We start from the raw sequence: 20,308 nt of genomic DNA on the forward strand, positions 1-20,308 counted from the left end.
CTGGTCCAGCTCCCAGAGGAATCACTGCTGAGCTCCAGCGTTCCTGGAGTCACTGCTCTGCTCAGGAGCTCTGGGGCTGACCAGCTCCTGGGGCCACTGCTGAGCTCCAGAACTCTGGGGTCACTGCTGAGCTCCAGAGCTCCTGGGGCTGATCCAGCTCCTGGGGTCACTATTGAGCTCCAGAGCTCCCAGAGGAGTCACTGCTGAGCTCCAGAGCTAGGGATATGATCCAGCTCCTGGGGTCACTGCTGAGCTCTGGAGCTCCTGGTGCCACTGCTGAGCTCCAGAGCTCCTGGAGTCACTGCTGAGCTCCAGAGCTAGGGAGCTGATCCAGCTCCTGGGGTCACTGCTGAGCTCCAGAGCTCCTGGAGTCACTGCTGAGCTCCAGAGCTAGGGAGCTGATCCAGCTCTTGGGGTTACTGCTGAGCTCCAGAGTTCCTGGGGTCACTGCTCTGCTCAGGAGCTTTGGTGCTGGCCAGCTCCTGAGGTCACTGCTGACTCCAGAGCTTCTGGAGCCACTGCTGAGTTCTGGAGCTCTGGGGCCGACCAGCTCTTGGTGTCACTGCTGAGCTCAGGAGCTCCCAGAGACACTGCTGACCCCCAGAGCTCCACAGCCGAGCCCCCTCACAGCACAGCTCCAGAGCTGACCCTCAGCCCCAGAGCAGCCCCCAGCCCTGCTCAGCTCCAGAGCTGACCCTCAGCCCCAGAGCAGCCCCCAGCCCTGCTCAGCTCCAGAGCTGACCCTCAGCCCCAGAGCAGCCCCCAGCCCTGCTCAGCACCCCAACAGGGCTGCTCATGAGTCCCGAGTGCCAGGTGCCAGCCAGCCCTGCCAAGGGCACCCCTGAGGCCAGGCTTTGGCCAGGCTGGCACCCTGAGGGTCACCACTGGCTGACCTCATCCCCTCCAGGTCACTCTGGGAACAGGAAGGGTTAAACACAGGAGGAAGCACCGAGGAGCCTGTGGTGCCACAAGCTGCTGCACAGGAACAAGCAGTCCCAAACACAACTGCAGTCCCAAACACAACTGCAAAAAGCCAAAAAAGCAATCCCAAACACAACTGCAGCCCCAAACACAACTGCAGTCCCAAACATAACAGCACCAATCCCTTTCTCTGGTGCAAAAGCACACCCTGACAGGCACCTGGGATCCTGCTCTCAAGTGCAGGAAACCTCAGGATTTCTTCTGAAAACCATCTGTCCTTGCAACAAAACCCTCTGGTTGTAGGATTCAGCTGCCTCGTCCTCAGTGCACCTCCTGCCCAGGGACCCTGCTCCCTGCATCCATCCCCACTGCTGGCACACAGCCCAGCCCAGGGAGGAGAGCTGAGCCCAGCAGAGGGTGAGCTGGCAGCCAGGGTCATTTCTGACAGGTTCCCACCCCTGAGCAGGCAGCACAGTGGGGCAGTGCCTCCTCAGCTCAGTGCCCAGCTGAAATGACCTTTTCAGATGAGGATGATGGGGACTGGGACAGTTTAAACATTCCTTTCCATTCCCCTGGATGAAGGGGATTTGGGACAGCTTAACATTCCTTCTGAGGGACTTCACCAGCAGTGGGAAAAGTGGCCTCACCCCCAGGGAGCACAAGATGAGCTGCATTGGCTCACACAGAGCAAGGCAAGCACCCACTGAGGGAAAGTGAGGGACAGGACCTTTCCCTGGGCAACCCGAGCTCCAGCAGGGATGGGAATGACCCCAGCACCTGGAGCAGGTGCAGCTACAGCAGAAGCAGGTAACTCCAGCCCCTTCCAGATACATCTCACCCTCAGATCTGCTGATGTCAGACTGCGATGGAGACTCAGCCACATCCTGACCTCTGCCCACCAAACACAACTCAAAAAAATCCTCAAACCCTTGGGTGAGAACTGGGCTGACATTGTGAGGAGTTCCTCATCCACGTATCCCCATTCCACTGTGAGGAACCTCCTCAGGCAGGAACCTCTGTGTGCCCCTCACCAAACGTGGGGGTTCAGCTGAGGAGAGCCCAGGACCCCCATCTCTTAAGCCCCAGTATAACCAGTAAGGCCAAACTTCAGAGCCCAAGCTGCCCTAAATCCCAGTGCAGCCTCCATCAGGCTGTGTGGGGGTGGCAGCACAGGGAAGGGCACACTCCTGGCTGCACTGACATGCTCCAGGAAGCACTGTGCCAACGAGTGCCAGTCTAAGACTGAATCCACATAGGGACAAAGCTCATCCTCCTGTGTGGAGGAAACAGCAGTGAGGAGGAGGAGGCTGGAAGGAGCAGCAGAACCCACCAGAGGTGAGACAGAACTGTCCCTGCAGCCCGTGCCATGGGGCTGCTGCAAGGAGCTGGACACAGTGGAGGTGTCAGACACAGCCACACAGCACAGCTCTAGGGCAGCCCCACGAGCCCCAGTGACCTGCAGCTCTGCCCCAGTGCTGCAGCTCCTGCCAGAGCCTTCCTGCCACCTTCAGCACATCCCCAGTGCTGCAGCTCCTGCCAGAGCCTTCCTCAGCACCACATCAACCTGGCTGCTGGCCACAGGAGCAGGGGGCAGGTCTGCAGCCCTGTGAGCTCCCCCTCCCCACAAGACCTTACCTTCACGGAGGGCTGAGCAGACAGAGCTCCATTCTTTCTGTCCTCCTCATCCCACGCTTCCTCCTGATCCCTGGGCTCTGTGTTATTATTGCAGCCTCCCAGCTCCTCTTCCTCTTTGGGGACCCCATCGCTGTTCAGCCCCTGCAGGAGTGCCACCACTGCCTCTGGCTTGGGCAGCTTGGTGATCTTGAAGTGTTTCTTGTAGTGGGGCGTGTCCTTGCGGATGAGCCTCTGCTTCTCCACGGGGAACGGCCGCTCTTCGTCCTCATCCTCATCCTCGCTGCGGATCAGCGTGTCCTCGGCGAAGTGCACGGTGGGCTGTGACAGGAGAGCCCAGACACAGCGTGAGCCCCAGGGGACACAGGGCTGGCACACAGAACCTGCTGTCCCTGGGAGCCCTCTGCCACGCAGGCAGAGCCGGTGGCACTGCTGGAATGGATTCCCAATTCCACATCCTTGCCTTTTTCCACAGCCACACCTTCCCCAGGGCAGTGGCACTGCTGCTGTGCCCAGCACAAGGCAGGAATGGATTCCCATTTCCTTTTTGCCTTTATCCACAACCACACCTTCCCCAGGCCAGTGCCACTGCTGCTATGCCCAGGACAAGGCAGGAATAGATTCCCATTTCCTTTTTGCCCTTTTTTGCACAACCACACCTTCCCCAGGCTGGTGGCACTGCTGCTGTGCCCAGGACAAGACAGGAATGGATTCCCATTTCCTTTTTGCCCTTTTTTGCACAACCACACCTTCCCAAGGCTGGTGGCACTGCTGGTGAGCACAGCACAAGGCAGGAATGGATTCCTATTTCCTTTTGGTCTTTTTCCACAACCTTCCCCAGGCCAGTGGCACTGCTGCTGTGCCCAGCACAAGGCAGGAATGGATTCCCATCTCCCCATCCTTGCCTTTTTCCACAACCACACCTTCCCCAGACACTCTTCTGTCAGCTCCAGGGATGGAGGGCATTCAAATCCCTCACAGCCACCCCAGATTTCCTACAGCTTGCCAGGCTCCCACAAGCTGCCTCAGCCTCTGCCTGCACTGCCTGCCACAGGCTGGATCTGCCTCCAGCGATGCCCAAATCCCACATCCATTTCCCTGCACCTCTATTTCCCACCTCCTCTGAAACTTCCAGCTCCCCTCACTGTTTCTCACAACCCTGCAGCAGTTCCCAGGCTCGTACCTCATTGTATTCCACTTCCACATCTTCCTCCTCGTGGTCAGCAGGCTCCTTGTGCTCCTCCTGGGCCCTGGGCTTGCTGTCCTTGTGCAGCTCCCTGTGCAGGTCGGGCAGCTGCCCGTTGGGCCAGCCCCTGTCCCTGTCCTCTGGCCTGCCCTCCACAGAGGCCGTGCTGGCGGACAGGTGCGAGTCCTCGCTGCGGTTGGACGTGGCACTCAGCCTCTTCTCCTGAGAAAAGGGTTCTGGTGGTCAGCATGGAGCCAGAGCAGAGTCACTGGTGTGAGGGGGGAATGCAGCTCCAACAGAACCAGCTGTTCCTCAGCGTGCCCACAGCTTCCCCTCCTGAGCTCCCTCCATGTGACTGGGTGCATCCTCTGGTTTAGGGATTTATTCCCAGCTCCCGCCATGGCAGCAAGGTGCGTCCTGCAAGTGCTCCATCCCCACCACTCTTTACTGGGAATATCAGAGCCTTCTCTCCCTCTTCCTGTGCTATAAAATTGGCACTGATACACAATTCCCCTTCCACTGTTCTCTGCCTCCTGGTTCTATCTCCTGCCCTGTTTCACAGGCCTCCCATGACATCTCAAGGCAGGCAATCCATTCCCAATCTTTCCAAAAGTCAGTCCTTTCATATGCTAGATGTTCCTAGTGGAAAACGTCTTTGCCATGGCATGGAGGTGGAACTTGCTGATGTTAAGATTCCTCCCAACCCAAACCATTCCATGACCATTATAGACATATTTTCTGAAAAATCCTTTTGCTAGGATCTTTTCTCCTGAGAAGCCTCAGAAACAAAATGTAAACAATAATTATCTGCTGCTGTGGAATGCAACAGGTGCATCTGTGATTGGTCTCATGTGGTTGTTTTTACTTAATGGCCAATCACAGTCTGGCTGTCTCAGACTCTCTGGTCAGTCACAAGATTTTATTATTTTATTAATAATATTTTATTATCATTTCATTCCTTCTTTTCCTTGCAAGCCTTCTGATGAAATCCTTTCTCTATTCTTTTAGTATAGTTTTAGTATATAATTTTCTTTGAATATAACATATATCATGAAATAATAAATCAGCCTTCTGAAACATGGAGCCAATATTCTCATTTCTCCCCTCGTCCTGGGACTCCTGTGAGCACCACCACACATGATCCCCTGTTCTCTGTGGTTCTGCACTGCCCAGGGCCCAGCACTCACCTCCGAGTTGGGGGAGCTGGGGTTGGCATCAGCCTTGGCAGCGTTCACCTCGCTGCGCCGCACCTCGATCACCTTCTTCATCACCTTCAGCTCGCTGGGGTGAGGGGTGGCTCTGCGCTGCAGGCCCTGCAAGGAGAAACCCTCAGGGGGGATTCCAGCCTGCCAGCACTGCCAGGCTCCTGGCCTGTGAGATGTGTGTGTATTCTATCACCACCTGTCAGAGCTGGGGCAGCTATCTTCTGCTCACTGTTTATGTCTTCCACAGCCAATCCTCCCTCTGGGAGATAGCTTCTGTTCATGGACCATTAATTATTAATTATCTTCTGTTCATGGGCCAGTGAGTGTCACTGCATGGCTGATAAAATTCCATCATCCCACTGGGAGATGCTCTGCCCATGGGGAGGAGCCAAGCATTCCAACCTGGATAGAATCTGAGGTTTGGGATACCAGAGCAGCCTTTGCCCACTGCATTTTCAGAGGAGCAGCTTTCTGCTGCCCTGCATTCCCAGAGGAGCAGCTTTCTGCTGCCCTGCATTGCCAGAGGAGCAGCTTTCTGCTGCCCTGCATTCCCAGAGGAGCAGCTTTCTGCTCCCTGCATTCCCAGAGGAGCAGCTTTGTGCTGCCCTGCATTCCCAGAGGAGCAGCTTTCTGCTCCCTGCATTCCCAGAGGAGCAGCTTTCTGCTCCATTGCATTCCCAGAGGAGCAGCTTTCTGCTCCACTGCATTCCCAGAGGAGCAGCTTTCTGCTCCCTGCATTCCCAGAGGAGCAGCTTTCTGCTCCATTGCATTCCCAGAGGAGCAGCTTTCTGCTCCACTGCATTCCCAGAGGAGCAGCTTTCTGCTCCCTGCATTGCCAGAGGAGCAGCTTTCTGCTCCCTGCATTGCCAGAGGAGCAGCTTTCTGCTCCCTGCATTCCCAGAGGAGCAGCTTTCTGCTCCACTGCATTCCCAGAGGAGCAGCTTTCTGCTCCCTGCATTGCCAGAGGAGCAGCTTTGTGCTGCCCTGCATTCCCAGAGGAGCAGCTTTCTGCTCCCTGCATTCCCAGAGGAGCAGCTTTGTGCTGCCCTGCATTCCCAGAGGAGCAGCTTTGTGCTGCCCTGCATTCCCAGAGGAGCAGCTTTGTGCTGCCCTGCATTCCCAGAGGAGCAGCTTTGTGCTGCCCTGCATTGCCAGAGGAGCAGCTTTCTGCTCCCTGCATTCCCAGAGGAGCAGCTTTCTGCTCCCTGCATTGCCAGAGGAGCAGCTTTCTGCTGCCCTGCATTCCCAGAGGAGCAGCTTTCTGCTGCCCTGCATTCCCAGAGGAGCAGCTTTCTGCTGCCCTGCATTCCCAGAGGAGCAGCTTTGTGCTGCCCTGCATTCCCAGAGGAGCAGCTTTCTGCTCCCTTGCATTCCCAGAGGAGCAGCTTTCTGCTGCCCTGCATTGCCAGAGGAGCAGCTTTAAGCTCCATTGCATTCCCAGAGGAGCAGCTTTCCTCTCCCCTGCATTCCCAGAGGAGCAGCTTTCTGCCCCCTGCATTCCCAGAGGAGCAGCTTTCTGCTGCCCTGCATTCCCAGAGGAGCAGCTTTGTGCTGCCCTGCATTCCCAGAGGAGCAGCTTTCTGCTCCCTGCATTCCCAGAGGAGCAGCTTTCTGCCCCCTGCATTCCCAGAGGAGCAGCTTTCTGCTGCCCTGCATGGCCAGAGGGAGCCCAGGCCCATCTGCAGCAGCCCTGGAGCTGCAGAGGAAAACTCCCCCCTTGTGCAGGATCCGTGCTGCAGCAGAGCCACAGCTGGCACTGCAGGAGGGCTGAGCCCCCCTGGCATGGGGCTGGGACACCCCCTGACACACAGGGGGCCAGGTCTATTCTGACTCTTTCAATGGGTTTTTTTGTTGTTGTTTGTACTATTGCATTTGCATTTTTAATTTCCCTAGTAAAGAACTGTTATTCCTGCTCCTGTATCTTTGCCTGAGAGCCCCTTAATTTCAAAATTATGACAATTCAGAGGGAGGGGGTTTCCATTTTCCATTTCAGGGGAGGCTCCTGCCTTCCTCAGCACACACCTGTCTGTTCAAACCCAGACACCAGACCATGCCCCTCTGCAGATGAGCAACACCTGTATCAGATCCAGAGCCCCAAGGGGACACCGCCAACACCTCCTGCTGCAGGATCTGCTCCAGGCCTTCCTCAGCCTGGAAATGGGGAAAGAACAGAGGCAGGGAACCCTGGGAGCTCTCTCTATCATCCTGCTCTCCAGCTAACAGGGGCTTTGGGAAGAATGATGGAGCTGGGAAGTTTAAAGTGGTGTTTCAGGCTCAGTAAATGAAAAACTCTCGACACAGAAACTCCTCCAGAACACAGGTGAGAAATCTTGGGACGTCTTTGTAACTCCACTGGACTCAACAATTCTGCTGAGCCCAAATGCAGCAGAGTTGGTGCTGCTTATAGAGTTCCATCCCAGGTGGAGAGCCAAGAAAACCAGCATTCTAAAACTAGTCACAATGTTGAGGACAATTCCAAAAATCCCCTAAGCTCCCAATGCCAGCAGCACACACACACTGCCAGGACAGCTGCCAACACCATTCACTGGATGTGGAAGGATTCAGATCTCAAGAATGGCTTCCCATAAACTAAAAAGGAATAAAGTCCTGCAGGAGACTGAAACCTTCAGAGCACTCACTAAGAACTGCTGTCCTGGCCTTTGCATCTGCCCTGGAAGCACAACCAGCTCTGGCAGGTTTTGAGGCACTGTGCTTACTATTTTACTAACAGGACACTCCACAGCATGGGCTGCTGAAATTTCAGACTTTCTGTGCTGACAGACTCTGACCCCCAGGAGAACACTGCATTTACCTGAGGCTGTGGAGAAAACTTCCAAAATGGAATGACAAAACGAAAATGATGGGTGTGGAGTTTGAACAGAAGTGTGAGATATCACAGGGTGAAAACCCTACAGTTAAAGGTTTTAGAATATAGTAATATATATATAAAGCAAGATGGAGGTTTTAGGGCAGAGGTTGATCCTTCTTCTTCACCTTCTTCTCCATGGGTTAGGTGGTATTGTGTAATTGGATAAAAAAGTCCACACTGTGGGCCATAGGTTGTTGATTATTGGGTTAATAGTAAAAATAATTTAGGTGTCACTGCTTAATTGGACAGTTTATCCTTAAAATGCCTTGTAGAGAGAGAGATACAAGTCCATTTTTTAGTTTGTTAGAGTGAAGTGCTGCAGAACTCAGGGTTTGTGAGACTGTAACATGGATAAGAACTAATAAACATCTGAGTCCCAACAAGAAATCCCATCTCACACATTTATTCCTGACCCTGGCCAAAAGAACCCTGACAATGGGCTGCACTGCCTGCATGCTTGGAGGGATGGGGATGGCCTGGGTTGGGCTGGGCAGCCTTTCCCCATGGTGGGGGTGAGCTAAAGCCCTACCCTGACAGTGCTCTGCTGGGATCTCTGGACATTTTGAGTGCTCCACTCCCATACAAGAGCCTCAAAATACAGCTCTGCACCCAGCTTCCAGGGAATTCATTCCCTTCCCCTCCTGCCTGGGCACCAAAGAGCCTCCAGACTGTGGAAATCACACACCTACAGCAGTGTAAAACATGGACACCACAGTGGCTCCATCTCTGGAAGCTCAGCTTGTCCCTGTGCTCCCACAGAGGCCAACAAGCTCCAGGAATGCCTTACCCGTCTCTCGGCTCCAGACTCCTCATCCTCATCCCCTTTGGGCTCATCCAGGAACTGGATCACACTGACTCTGTTCAAGTTGCTGTCTGTCCAGCTCTCATCCACGCTGTTCTGCAGCAGGTTCTCTGGGGAGCAAGAGAACACAGTGGGAGCTCCTTTTGGGAAGAGCAGGGTTGCAGGTGTGGATGGAGGTCAGTTCTTATCCCATTAGGGAGCTTCTGTTGTATCTGCCCATGGCATAAGAGGCCTTGAGGACAAAGGCTGTGGCCTCACCATCCTGTCACCCTCTGTACATCTTCCACCTACAGCAGCCTCCAGAAGTGTCTGATGCTTCAGCTCCAGCACTCCTTACCCAAGGAGTGCAGGAAAAGGCAGAATTCAGGCAGGAATAACTGTAGCCATGATATTTTCTGAAAAATCCTTTCCTTAGGATTTTTTTTCTTGAGAAGCTTAGAGGCCTCAGGAACAAAATGTAAACAATGGTTATCTGCTGCTGTGGAATGCAACAGGAGCATCTGTGATTGGTCTCATGTGATTGTTTCTCATTAATGGCCAATCACAGTCAGCTGGCTCGGACTGTCTGGTCAGTCACAAACCTTGGCTATCATTCTTTCTTTTTCTATTCTTAGCCAGCCTTCTGATGAAATCCTTTTTTCTATTCTTTTAGTATAGTTTTAATGTAATATATATAACAAAATAATAAATCAGCCTTCTGAAACATGGAGTCAACATTCTCATCTCCTCCCTCATCCTGGGACCCCTGTGAACACCATCACAATCAGCATGCTGACAGTACAATGAAAATTAACTGCTTGGACAGCAGATCCAAGCAAAGCACTGTAAGATGAGGCTGCAGTGCCTTGTCACCTGTCAGAAGCAATTCCTCAGTTTTAACAATCACTGCCTGGGAAAGGTGCCCCAGATCTACCCACACAAGAGCCTGGATGTGCCACAGGAATCACAGCAAGGACAGCCCAGCCCAGCAGAGATGCTTCAGTTCCAGCACTCCTTACCCAAGGAGTGCAGGAAAAGGCAGAATTCAGGCAGGAATAGATGAAAATCAATGAAAATTCATTAATTAATTCAGGACAATGAAAATTAACTGCTTGGTCAGCAGATCCAAGCAGAACACTCAAAGATGAGGCTGCAGGGCCCTGTCACCTGTCAGAAAGCAATTCCTCAGTTTCAACAATCACTGCCTGGGAAAGGTGCCCCAGATCCATCCACACAAGAGCCTGGATGTGCCACAGGAATCACAGCAAGGACAGCCCAGCCCAGCAGAGAAGGTTCAAGCCCCCTCCAGAGCACAAAGCTCTGCAGCCAGTGCTGGTGCTGCAGATTCTTACCCAGGCTGGGAGAGGGCTGCTGGGGGAGCAGGTAGCAAGTGAGAACCTTTTCTCCTGTCTTCTCATCATCCTCGGTCTGGAACTTCAGCATGGGCTGGGACTGGTTTTCTGCCAGCCACAGGGCCTTCAGATTAAGATTTGTCAAAGCAAAGGGCAAGTTCTGCAGCCTGCAAAAGAGAACAGCAACTGCTTGTTAAATTTCCTGGTCAGGAAAGAGCTTCAGCTCAACTCCAGAGTGCCCCAGCTGAGCACAAAGGGACAGAGCAAGCTGCTGTGGATGCCCCAGTCCTGTTCCCAGCTGGTTCTGTCCCTGGCTGTGGGACTGGGCTGCAGTACCCCATCCTCACCAGCCTTTAGCAGGGGACAGCTCCCTCCAACAGTGTGGAGGGGTTTACAAACAGAAAAGCAATGCTCCTCACAGAACCTCTGGTGTTGGCCACAGTTTCCAATGCAGGCGAGGCTCCTGCCTTCCTTAGCAGACACCAGTCTATCCAAACCCAGACACCCAAAAACCAACCAGCAGCCCTGCAGCAGCACTGCTCACCTGTTGCCAGCCACATCCAGCACGTGGAGCTCAGTGGTGTTTGCCAGTTTCTATTTCATAGGAGGCTCCTGCCTTCCTTAGCAGACACCTGTCTATCCAAACCCAGACCCTCCAAAGCCAACGAGCAACCAACAGCCGTGCTGCTCTCCTGTTCCCAGCCATGTTGTGGCGTTGGCCACAGTTTCCATTTCAGGAGAGGCTCCTGCCTTCCTTAGCAGACACCTGATTTTCCAAACCCAGACACCCCAAAGCTGTGCTGCTGCTCACCTGTTGCCAGCCACATCCAGCATGTGTAGCTCGGTGGTGTTGGCCACAGTTTCCATTTCAGGGGAGGCTCCTGCCCTCCTTAGCAGACACCTGTATTTCCCAACCCAGACCCCTCACAGCCAGGCTGCTCACCTGCTGCCAGCCACATCCAGCACGTGTAGCTCGGCGGTGTTGGCCACAGTTTCCATTTCAGGGAACACACCTGTATTTCCCAACCCAGACCCCTCACAGCCAGGCTGCTCACCTGTTGCCAGCCACGTCCAGCACGTGCAGCTCGGTGGTGTTGGCCAGCTCGGGGGGCAGCAGTGCCAGGCGGTTGTCGCGCAGGGACAGCACGTTGAGGTTGGCACAGCCTCCGATCTCTGCTGGCAGCGCTGTCAGCCGGTTCCGGTCCACGTTCAGGTTGGTCAGCTTGGCCAGCTTGCCCAGGGACTTGGGCAAGGCCTGCAAAGGAGCCCAGTCAGTGGTTGTAAACAAACAAACATCATAACTTTTGTCAAAGTTGTAAAGCAGTTATGTAGGAGTGTGTCCCCTCTAGATGGAGTGACAAACTATCCTTTGTCGCTTAAAAGGAAAGAAGTCCAGAAGTTTCTCTCCTCGATTAAGTACAAAGATGCCTCAGAAGACCCAGGGGACTTCACCTCAAACTTTAGGATAGCTCATTGGACAGAAGCCAAAAAGTCCCACTAGAAAAGGATGTGAACAAAAACTAATTGCTTTTGTGAGGAGTTTTTACCAGGAGCAGGAACGTCTGGCACCTGGCTCAGTTCTTCTGTTTGTATTTTGCCTTTTACTAAACCTTTTTGCTTCCAACACTGCAACAGAGGCCATCCTGCTGATCACTGTGCCTCCAAGGGTAGCTGAGCTATCTTGGGTGTGTTATGGGCCTCCTGGAGCTCATTAGACCTGGCTGGAGGAGGATACTATAACTACAGTATCTACAGGATACTACCTATCGGATAACTATAACACTGGTATGTTTATCACAGCACTGCACACATGTGGGAATCCTTCTCCTAACATGACATATGTACCGCTGGAAACTCCATATTTTTTTTCTCTCTCTCTCAAATAAATATGCATGCAATTTCACAATAGGCTCATACATATTCACTCTACTGATTTCAAGTGACATTTGCTGCTAATTCTTCTTTATCAGAAAGAACTCCTGGGTCATGTTGCCTTGCTCTGACTGCCCCTCTCCTCCTCCTTTATCTCTGTCTTTTGGCTGAAGCAGTTTCTCTGAGCATAGATTTTTTGTTAGAACAGGCAGTCAGACTAAACAGCAAGCTACAGACTTAACTCAAAGATGTACATTTCACCTAAATCAAAATGGATTTCTGCTCTGGAAAATTTCTACTCTGTCTCACAAGAGGAAAGGGTAAACACACACAAGTAAAGGCACAGAGCCCTCAGCCTGGGGAGCAAGCTGCCTTCCATCCCAACAGACACTTCTGGGAAAATGCTCTTGGGACATCTTTGGAACAGGTTTTCCCTCAGGCTCATAGACTGATCTGTGCCAACTCTTCCCCTCAACACAGAACCACTGGTCAAGACTTCCCTTCTGTTTATCTGCCTGTTTCCAATCTTCCTGTTTTACCAATCAAATCACAGGCAGTTTGGAGTAGGGCCATTCTCAATCACACCATCCCAAAAAAATCCCTCAGCAATGCAGCCTGGGATGGGCTATGGGATGGGCAATCCCAGCATCCCAGAGAATGATTTGGGGGAAAAAAGTCAGTGAGAGAAAGCAGCTCCCAAACTTGTGTGAATTTGGTGAAACTGTAGAAGCAGCTGGAGCAGCTCAGGAATTCAGCTGGGAGGCAGAAGAAGGGAAGGGATCCTTGCAGCTGGCAGAGAACAGCATGGGAGAGGCTCCTGAAAGCTCCTGCACAGCTCCTGAAAGGTGCCTGTGCTCAGGTGGGGTTGGGCTCTTTCTCCAGGAACTGACAGAACCAGAGCACACAGTCTCAAGCTGCACCAAGGGAAATACAAGCTGGATATTAGGAAAAAGCTTTTCATGGGAAGGGTGATAAAGTTCTGAAATGGCTGCCTGGGGAGGTGGTGGAGTCACCATCCCTGGGTGTTTTTAACAGGGTGCCAGGGTTTAATTGAGGTGTTAGGGCTGGGTTGGACTCCATGATCTTGAAGGTCTTTTCCAACCTGGTGATCCTGTAATTCTGTGATTGTGAGAGGCAGGTGTCTGCTGTGCACTCACCGTCAGCATGTTCTCAGTCAGGATGAGCTCAGAGAGGTTCTCACAGTCCCCAATCGACTCTGTCATGTCTGTCAGCCTGTTCTGGTCCACCTTGAGGATGGAGAGCTGCTTCAGCTGACCTGGCCAGGGCGACAAGTTAGGTGTGAGCTGTGCCAGAGTGAAGGGTGCTGCTCTACACTCACCTGTGATCCCATCCACGGTCACACAACCCAACCATGCAGGCTCTGCTTTTCCTCCCAGCAGGCCTGGTCACAGATGAAGCACCTGCACTGCCCTGCAGAGCTCTGCTCACCTGTCCCACCCACTATGGCTGTGCCCATGAATCCCTGATTCCCTGGCACAGACAGAGCACCCTGCACTGCCCTGCAGAGCTCACCTGTCCCCCACTATGCTGCATCCATGAATCCTGATTCCTGGCACAGACAGGGCACCTGCACTGCCCTGCAGAGCTCTGCTCACCTGTCCCACCCACTATGGCTGTGCCCATGAATCCCTGATTCCCCGGCACACATAGAGCACCCTGCACTGCCCTGCAGAGCTCACCTGTCCCACCCACTATGGCTGTATCCATGAATCCCTGATTCCCTGGCACAGACAGGGCACCTGAACTGTCCTGCAGAGCTCTGCTCACCTGTCCCACCCACTATGGCTGTATCCATGAATCCCTGATTCCCTGGCACAGACAAAGCACCTGCACTGCCCTGCAGAGCTCTGCTCACCTGTCCCAGCCACTGCTCCTGCTCTCTCTGGCTGTGTCCATGAATCCGTAATTCCCTGGCACAGACAAAGCACCTGCACTGCCCTGCAGAGCTCACCTGTCCCACCCACTATGGCTGCATCCATGAATCCCTGATTCCCTGGCACAGACAAAGCACCTGCACTGCCCTGCAGAGCTCACCTGTCCCACCCACTATGGCTGCATCCATGAATCCCTGATTCCCTGGCACAGATGAAGCACCTGCACTGCCCTGCAGAGCTCACCTGTCCCACCCACTATGGCTGTGCCCATGAATCCCTGATTCTTTGGCACACACAGAGAACCTGCACTGCCCTGCAGAGCTCTGCTCACCTGTCCCACCCACTGCTCCTGTCCATGAATCCCTGATTCCCTGGCACACACAAGTTCCTGTTTCCTGCCAAGGCAGCCCTGCAGCTCCCCCAGCTGGCGGCACTCACCGATCCCATCGGGAATGCATTCCAGCAGGTTCTGTGACAGCAGCAGGTCCGTCAGGGCCACCAGCCCGCTGACCTCGTTGGGCAGCTGCTCCAGCTTGTTCTCAGACACGTCCAGGCACACCAGGCGGCGCAGGTTGCCCAGCTCCTGCACGGAGAGGAGAGCCCACGGCTCAGGGCAGGGCTGGGCTGGGCTGGGCGCTCATGGCTCAGGGAGCAGCAGGACAGGGAAGTTTAGGGAAGGGAAGTGTAGGGAAGTTTAGGGAAGGGAAGTTTAGGGAAGGGAAGTTTAGGGAAGGGAAGTTTAGGGAAGTTTAGGGAAGTTGGGAAGGGAAGGGAAGGAAGGGAAGGGAAGGGAAGGGAAGGGAAGGGAAGGGAAGGAAGGAAGGGAAGGGAAGGGAAGGGAAGGGAAGGGAAGGGAAGGGAAGGGAAGGGAAGGGAAGGGAAGGGAAGGGAAGGGAAGGGAAGGGAAGGGAAGGGAAGGGAAGGGTGTGCTGAGCAGACACTCACCGGTGGCAGGGCCGAGAGCTGGTTCCGGTCCAGCCACAGCTCGCGCAGGTTCGGGAGCGCGCCCAGAGTGTCCGGCTGCAGAGACAGCACAGTGAGGACATCACCAGGCCATCGGCCCCTCCAGGGACAGGGAGAGGCTGCTCGAGGGTGTGCAGACACAGCACTCTGCAAAGCCAGGCACTGCTGTGCCTCTCACCCCTCCCAGCACCGTCCAGGGATCATTAGGAGAGAACAGCACACTGGGAATGTCTGGGATGGCTGCAGTGGGATGGCAAACACTGACAGCATCAGCAGGGCTGTGTCAGCAGGGAAGGAGAGCTGAGCCTGCAGCACAGCTCTGGTGGAGAGCAGCTCAGGAGCTGGGGCACAACGGGGCTCAGGGGAGATGCTGCTTCCTGCAGCTCCCTGGCAGGAGGATGGAGCCAGGCAAGGGTCAGGCTGTGCTCCCAGGGAACAAGGGACAGGACAAATGGTCTCAAATTGTGCCAGGGGAGGTTTAGGTTGGATATTGGGAAAATTGCTTCTGGAAAGAGCTGTCCAGCCCTTGCACAGGCTGCCCTGGACAGAGGTGGAGTCCTCACCCCTGGGGTGACTTAACAGCTGTGTGGATGTGGCACCTGGGGACACAGGTTAGTGGTGGCCTTGGCAATGCTGGGAGAGTGGCTGAACTCAGTGGTCTCAGATGGTTTTTCCAACCTAAATGATTCTGTGATTTCAGGGGATTGGAAATTCTGGCCTTACAGAAGGAATGCATCTCCTCCTCTCAGACATGAAAATGAACATTTGGGTACCACTGCCCAACTCAAGATGACCCAGTGGCACCATCAGCTGTGACAGACACATGCACATCCCACAGCCCCCGAGGCAATCAGGGTTTGGAGTTTGTCCCACTGGAGCATGGCTCAGTGTCACACACCTGTTCTCACAGGTGAGCTCAGCCTGTGCACAGCTGAGCTGCACGAGCCCCTGTGCCTCCCAGCTTTCTGCTAAAACCCACAACAGGACACCAAGAGGAAGATCCAGTAACAGCTTAATCCACAGCTGCAAATTACAGAATATCACAGGGTGGCCCCAAATGCCCAGATAACCTCAACTCAGACTGTGCCCTTGCTCTCCACATGCTGAGCCCTCCATGGAGAGAGCCCCCACACTGGGCTACCCTCACTGCCATGGACAACATGGAATGGCCCAGCACTGTGTGGGGCAGAAATCACATCAGAAAGCAGAAAGGCAGGAAGCTGGACGAGAAGGAAAACAGCTGGGGGCAGTGCAGGACAGAGAAGGGAAGCACAGAGTCCTGCTGGAAAGGAAAGATCCTTGGCAGCCAGACAGGAAGAATCTCCATCCCAGAGCCTGGAAAGGACAGGGTAGGCAGAGTGTGAGGCCAGCAGGACACAGGGGCTCACACACAGAGAGAAAATTCACCTGGGAATGGTGACTGGGCCATGCTGGGCAGATCAGAACCTCCCCAAATAACCTGAGGGCCTGTCTCTTTGCATTCCAGGTGCAAACCCCTGCCAACCCCCCGAGCCCCTCCCCAGCAGCCCTCACCTACCAGCACTTCCAGGTCATTGCCACCGAGATCCAACTGCTCTAACTTGACAAGGAAGGAGAGGGAGCTGCGAGGCACAGGGCACAGAGAGATAAAACAAGAAATAAAGAGCGGAAGGTTAGCACCTGGGACACACATTGCACAAACCACACCATCTCCAGTAACTCCTGCAGCAGGTGGGGCAATCCTGGCCTTTCTCACGTCCCTCTGAGCCCAGCGCTTTGTGGAGCTGCTCCCTTCTCCAGGCCAGACTGCTCACCCCAGGCAATGGTTCAGAGGCTCCAGCAGCCCCATGGTACCAGTTTGCCCTCTGCTCTCCCCAACACAACAACTCTGTGATTGAAAGCACAGCAGGTGAGCAGCCACACCTTCCCATGGCTGCTGCTGCACAGCGAGGACGGAGCTGGGCACGGACTGACAGGCAACAGGAGGGGCTCAGTAGAGGACAGGACATGTGTGGGGGGCAAGGGGAGCACACAGCTGCAGGGAAGGGAGCAATGACAAATTCCACAGCCTTCCCCAAACACAATGCTCGTGAAGAGGAAGGGAACACGACAGCGGCCTGATGTCTCGGGTGAGGGGAGCGGTACAGACAGAAGCTCACGATGAAGGCACTGCACAGGACCTGCCCTCACCTCACCACACCAGCAGCCCTGAGCACCCCACACACCACACCTGGGGCTGGGCCAGCCCTGCAGTCCCACAAACCCAGGGCTGGGTTCTCATGACATGGTCCAGGTGCTCACACCTGAGTCTGACCCATCTATTCCAGCTCCCCAGAGGGCTGCTGCCCCTCACTGTGTGCCAGCTGCCAGCCCTGCCCACTCCCCCAGCAGGGAACAGCTTCATTCTCCTCTTCAGGAACTGTCCAAACAGAGAAATCCCCACATTTCTCTGGAAACAGATCCATCTCTCAAAGCCACCCAAACCAGGGCTGTTGGGGGTACAATAAAAGGGAACTGTCTTGCCTGTAAAAACATCTGGGTTACTCAGGAAAATGAATTTCCTGCTGCATGTAGCAGTGGATTTTGAGATAAACTCCAGCAAAGGTTTATTAGCAGTTTCACCCAGAGAATCCTGCTGCACAGCACTCCTTCACCATGAATGTGCACCAACCCTAACTCCTCTGGAGGTGATGCAGCCCTGCCTGTCCCTCTGCACCTTCACAGCTTGAATTCCCAAAACAGGAACAAGAGAGCTGTGGAATCCACATCTGGGGGATCCAGACAGCCCTGACTGTTCCTCTGCACCTTCACAGCTTGAATTCCCAAAACAGGAACAAGTGACTTGGGAATTCACATCTGGGGGATAACCATGTACCCAAGCCCCATGACTGTTTCCTCTGCACCTTCACAGCTTGAATTCCCAAAACAGGAACAAGTGACCTGGGGAATCCACACTGATGACATCTGGCAAAAGATCTCAGTGTAGACCACCCACCACTATTCCACAGGGATCCAGAAGAGCTGCCCTTCCCAAGTCTGGCTGCATCCCAGCTGCATGGGAGAAATGAGGGGTGATCACCAGCTGAGCAAGCTGCACCATTCCAGAGCTCAGTCAGTATCAGAAGACTAACCAATTACATGGAATTTTGGCAAACAAAGGTCACTGCAAGCTGGGTCATTCAAGAAGCTCTACAACAACAAAATACCAAAAGGACCCTGATGCATTTTGCTGCCCCAAACTCTCAGCATTGAAGCCCACCTATCTATCCACGGGGCTAGGGAGCCCTGGCAACAAAGCACCAGCTATTTCTTGCTTAAGTCATTCTCCTCTTTGGCAAGCCCACCTGACCTCATTTAGAGCTGTTTTTGTGCAGCCAGTCAGCCAAGGGCATGAGGCAGAGAGCCCACAGCATCACTGAAATGGGTTTGGCCATCCTGTACTCGACTGATACCTCTGATCAGAACCACCTTGGCCTTCAAGATCCATGTTCTACTTCTGGAAATCACTGCAAAATAGTATTTGGGGAACTGGGGAGTGTCCTGGTTTGAAAAATGACAGGGAAAGATGAAAAGAAGCTGAATTTGCATTACAGAGCGAGTATCAAGCCTGGATTAACCTTCCAGTGAAAACACCAAAACCTCATAGCAGACTACCAGCATCCTGCTGGATGGCACCCAGAACTACCAAAGGGCATCTGGGAGCACTGGGCAAGAGATCTCCCCAAACACCCAGCACTGGGCAGGAGAGATCTCCCCAAACACCCAGCACTGGGCAGGAGAGCTCTCCCCAAACACCCAGCACTGGGCAGGAGAGCTCTCCCCAAACACCCAGCACTGGGCAGGAGAGATCTCCCCAAACACCCAGCACTGGGCAGGAGAGATCTCCCCAAACACCCAGCACTGGGCAGGAGAGATCTCCCCAAACACCCAGCACTGGGCAGGAGAGATCTCCCCAAACACCCAGCACTGGGCAGGAGAGCTCTCCCCAAAAACCCAGCACTGGGCAGGAGAGATCTCCCCAAAAACCCAGACTGTGGCAGAGAATCTCAAACAAGCACTAGTTCACCCCGGGCAGAATCTCCCAAACCCCAGGCTGTGGCTGATTCTAAACTGCAGAGACTTGTTTGAGGCAAAACTAACTTCTCTGCTGTGGTATTGATGGGCTTTTAGGACGAGGTGAGAGATGAGAATTTGACTCCAACTTCTCAGAAGGTTAATTTATTATTTTATGATAGTATATTATATTAAAAGAAATTATATACTAAAACTATACTAAAATAAAGAGAAAGGATGCAGACAGAAGAATGAATAATAAAAACCTGTGACTCCTCAGAGGGTCTGACACAGCTGACTGTCATTGGTTATTAAGAAAACAATTCACATGGAACCCATGAAAGAATCACCTACCACATTCTAAAGCAGCAAAACACAAGGAGAAGCAATCAGATAATTACATTTACATTTTTCTCTGAGACTTCTCAACTTCCCAGAAGTAATCCTGGCGAAGGGATTTTTCAGAAAACATCACAGTGACACTCTGCAGTTTGGAAGCCCAGCCCTGGATGAAGCTGCTGCACCTCTCTGCTGACATGGGGTCAGCCAGCTGTGGCAGCTGCCTGTGTGAGCACCCAGGACAGGAACAGACACAAGAGCAGCCACACCAGGACCCCAACTCCTCTGCTTGCCCGTTCTCAGCCCACAATAAGTGTCCAAGGACAAGGTTTGGAGCTCCCTGCACCTTGGAAAGTGTCCCTGCCCAAGGCAATAATGGGCTGGAGGTCCTTTCCAACCCAAACCATCCTGGGGTTCCATGATAAGGAGCTCTAATCCCTGCCCAAGGCAATGGGCTGGAATGTGATGACCCTTGAGGTCCCTTCCAACCCAAACCATCCTGGGGCTCCGTGATAAGAAGCTCTAACCCAGATTGTCCTGTGTGGTGACACTCCACATGGGACCATCTCAGGTGCCCCTTCCTGTCACCCTTCTGTGACAGGGTCACTGCTGGGCACAAGGGATGTGCTGGCTGGCATCAGACCAGGCCATCTGTGATTCTGATCTGTGCTCCTACAGGGGGAAGTGCCAGCAGACAAACTGAGCTCCTGCCAGGAGCTGTAATCTGAGGACAGGTGACAGCAGCTGCACACATCACACCTTCCCTGAGGAGTTCAGGTGGCCCCAAAAGAACTGCTGCTCAAAGAGAACTGTAAGAGAGCTCTGAGGACAGCTGTGACAACAGCTGCACACATCACACCTTCACTGAGGAGTTCAGGTGGCCCCAAAACAACTGCTGCTCAAGGAGCCAGCAGAATCCTTTCAGTGACTCCAAGGAAAGCTGGGGGAATCATCAGTGGGATGCATGAGCAGGCAGGAAATGAGCTGACAGAGCTGCTGGAGGGCAGAAAACTCAACAAACTCTGATAGGGCCAGAGCAAAGACTGAAGTAGCAACTGGGCAGTTCTCCACGTCCATCCACCTGAGAGCATCACCTCCACCATGAACCAGGTTCCCTGCCAGGAACTCGTCCCTATCCCTGACTCCAGCACGTGGAACAACACTTACCTCTTCTCCCTTGCTGGCTTAGCTTTGTCTGCTGCAGGGGAGGCAGTTATCCCACCCAGAGCAACCAGGAGGGATAGCCAACAGAACAGATGTC

The 20,308-nt window shown here is 53.7% G+C and overlaps 1 protein-coding gene across 17 annotated transcripts in view; it reads right to left on the minus strand.

Annotated features, from left to right (window-relative positions):
• The window catches only part of SCRIB (scribble planar cell polarity protein), a 134,452-nt gene that overhangs the window by 86,104 nt on the left and 28,040 nt on the right, over window positions 1–20,308 (minus strand). For all 17 annotated transcript variants that reach the window (XM_064706832.1, XM_064706822.1, XM_064706828.1 and 14 more), the window contains exons 6-15: window positions 16,214–16,277; window positions 14,659–14,733; window positions 14,152–14,296; window positions 12,976–13,094; window positions 11,002–11,201; window positions 9,947–10,113; window positions 8,601–8,725; window positions 4,927–5,052; window positions 3,737–3,961; window positions 2,557–2,874 (exon numbers count right to left, since the gene is read on the minus strand). In XM_064706832.1, coding sequence (XP_064562902.1) covers window positions 2,557–2,874; window positions 3,737–3,961; window positions 4,927–5,052; window positions 8,601–8,725; window positions 9,947–10,113; window positions 11,002–11,201; window positions 12,976–13,094; window positions 14,152–14,296; window positions 14,659–14,733; window positions 16,214–16,277 — 1,564 coding nt within the window. The remainder of the gene's footprint in view (window positions 1–2,556; window positions 2,875–3,736; window positions 3,962–4,926; window positions 5,053–8,600; window positions 8,726–9,946; window positions 10,114–11,001; window positions 11,202–12,975; window positions 13,095–14,151; window positions 14,297–14,658; window positions 14,734–16,213; window positions 16,278–20,308) is intronic.

The sequence above is a fragment of the Zonotrichia leucophrys genome, chromosome 2 (genome assembly GCF_028769735.1).
Source record: "Zonotrichia leucophrys gambelii isolate GWCS_2022_RI chromosome 2, RI_Zleu_2.0, whole genome shotgun sequence".
In the NCBI taxonomy this organism is placed as follows: domain Eukaryota; kingdom Metazoa; phylum Chordata; class Aves; order Passeriformes; family Passerellidae; genus Zonotrichia; species Zonotrichia leucophrys.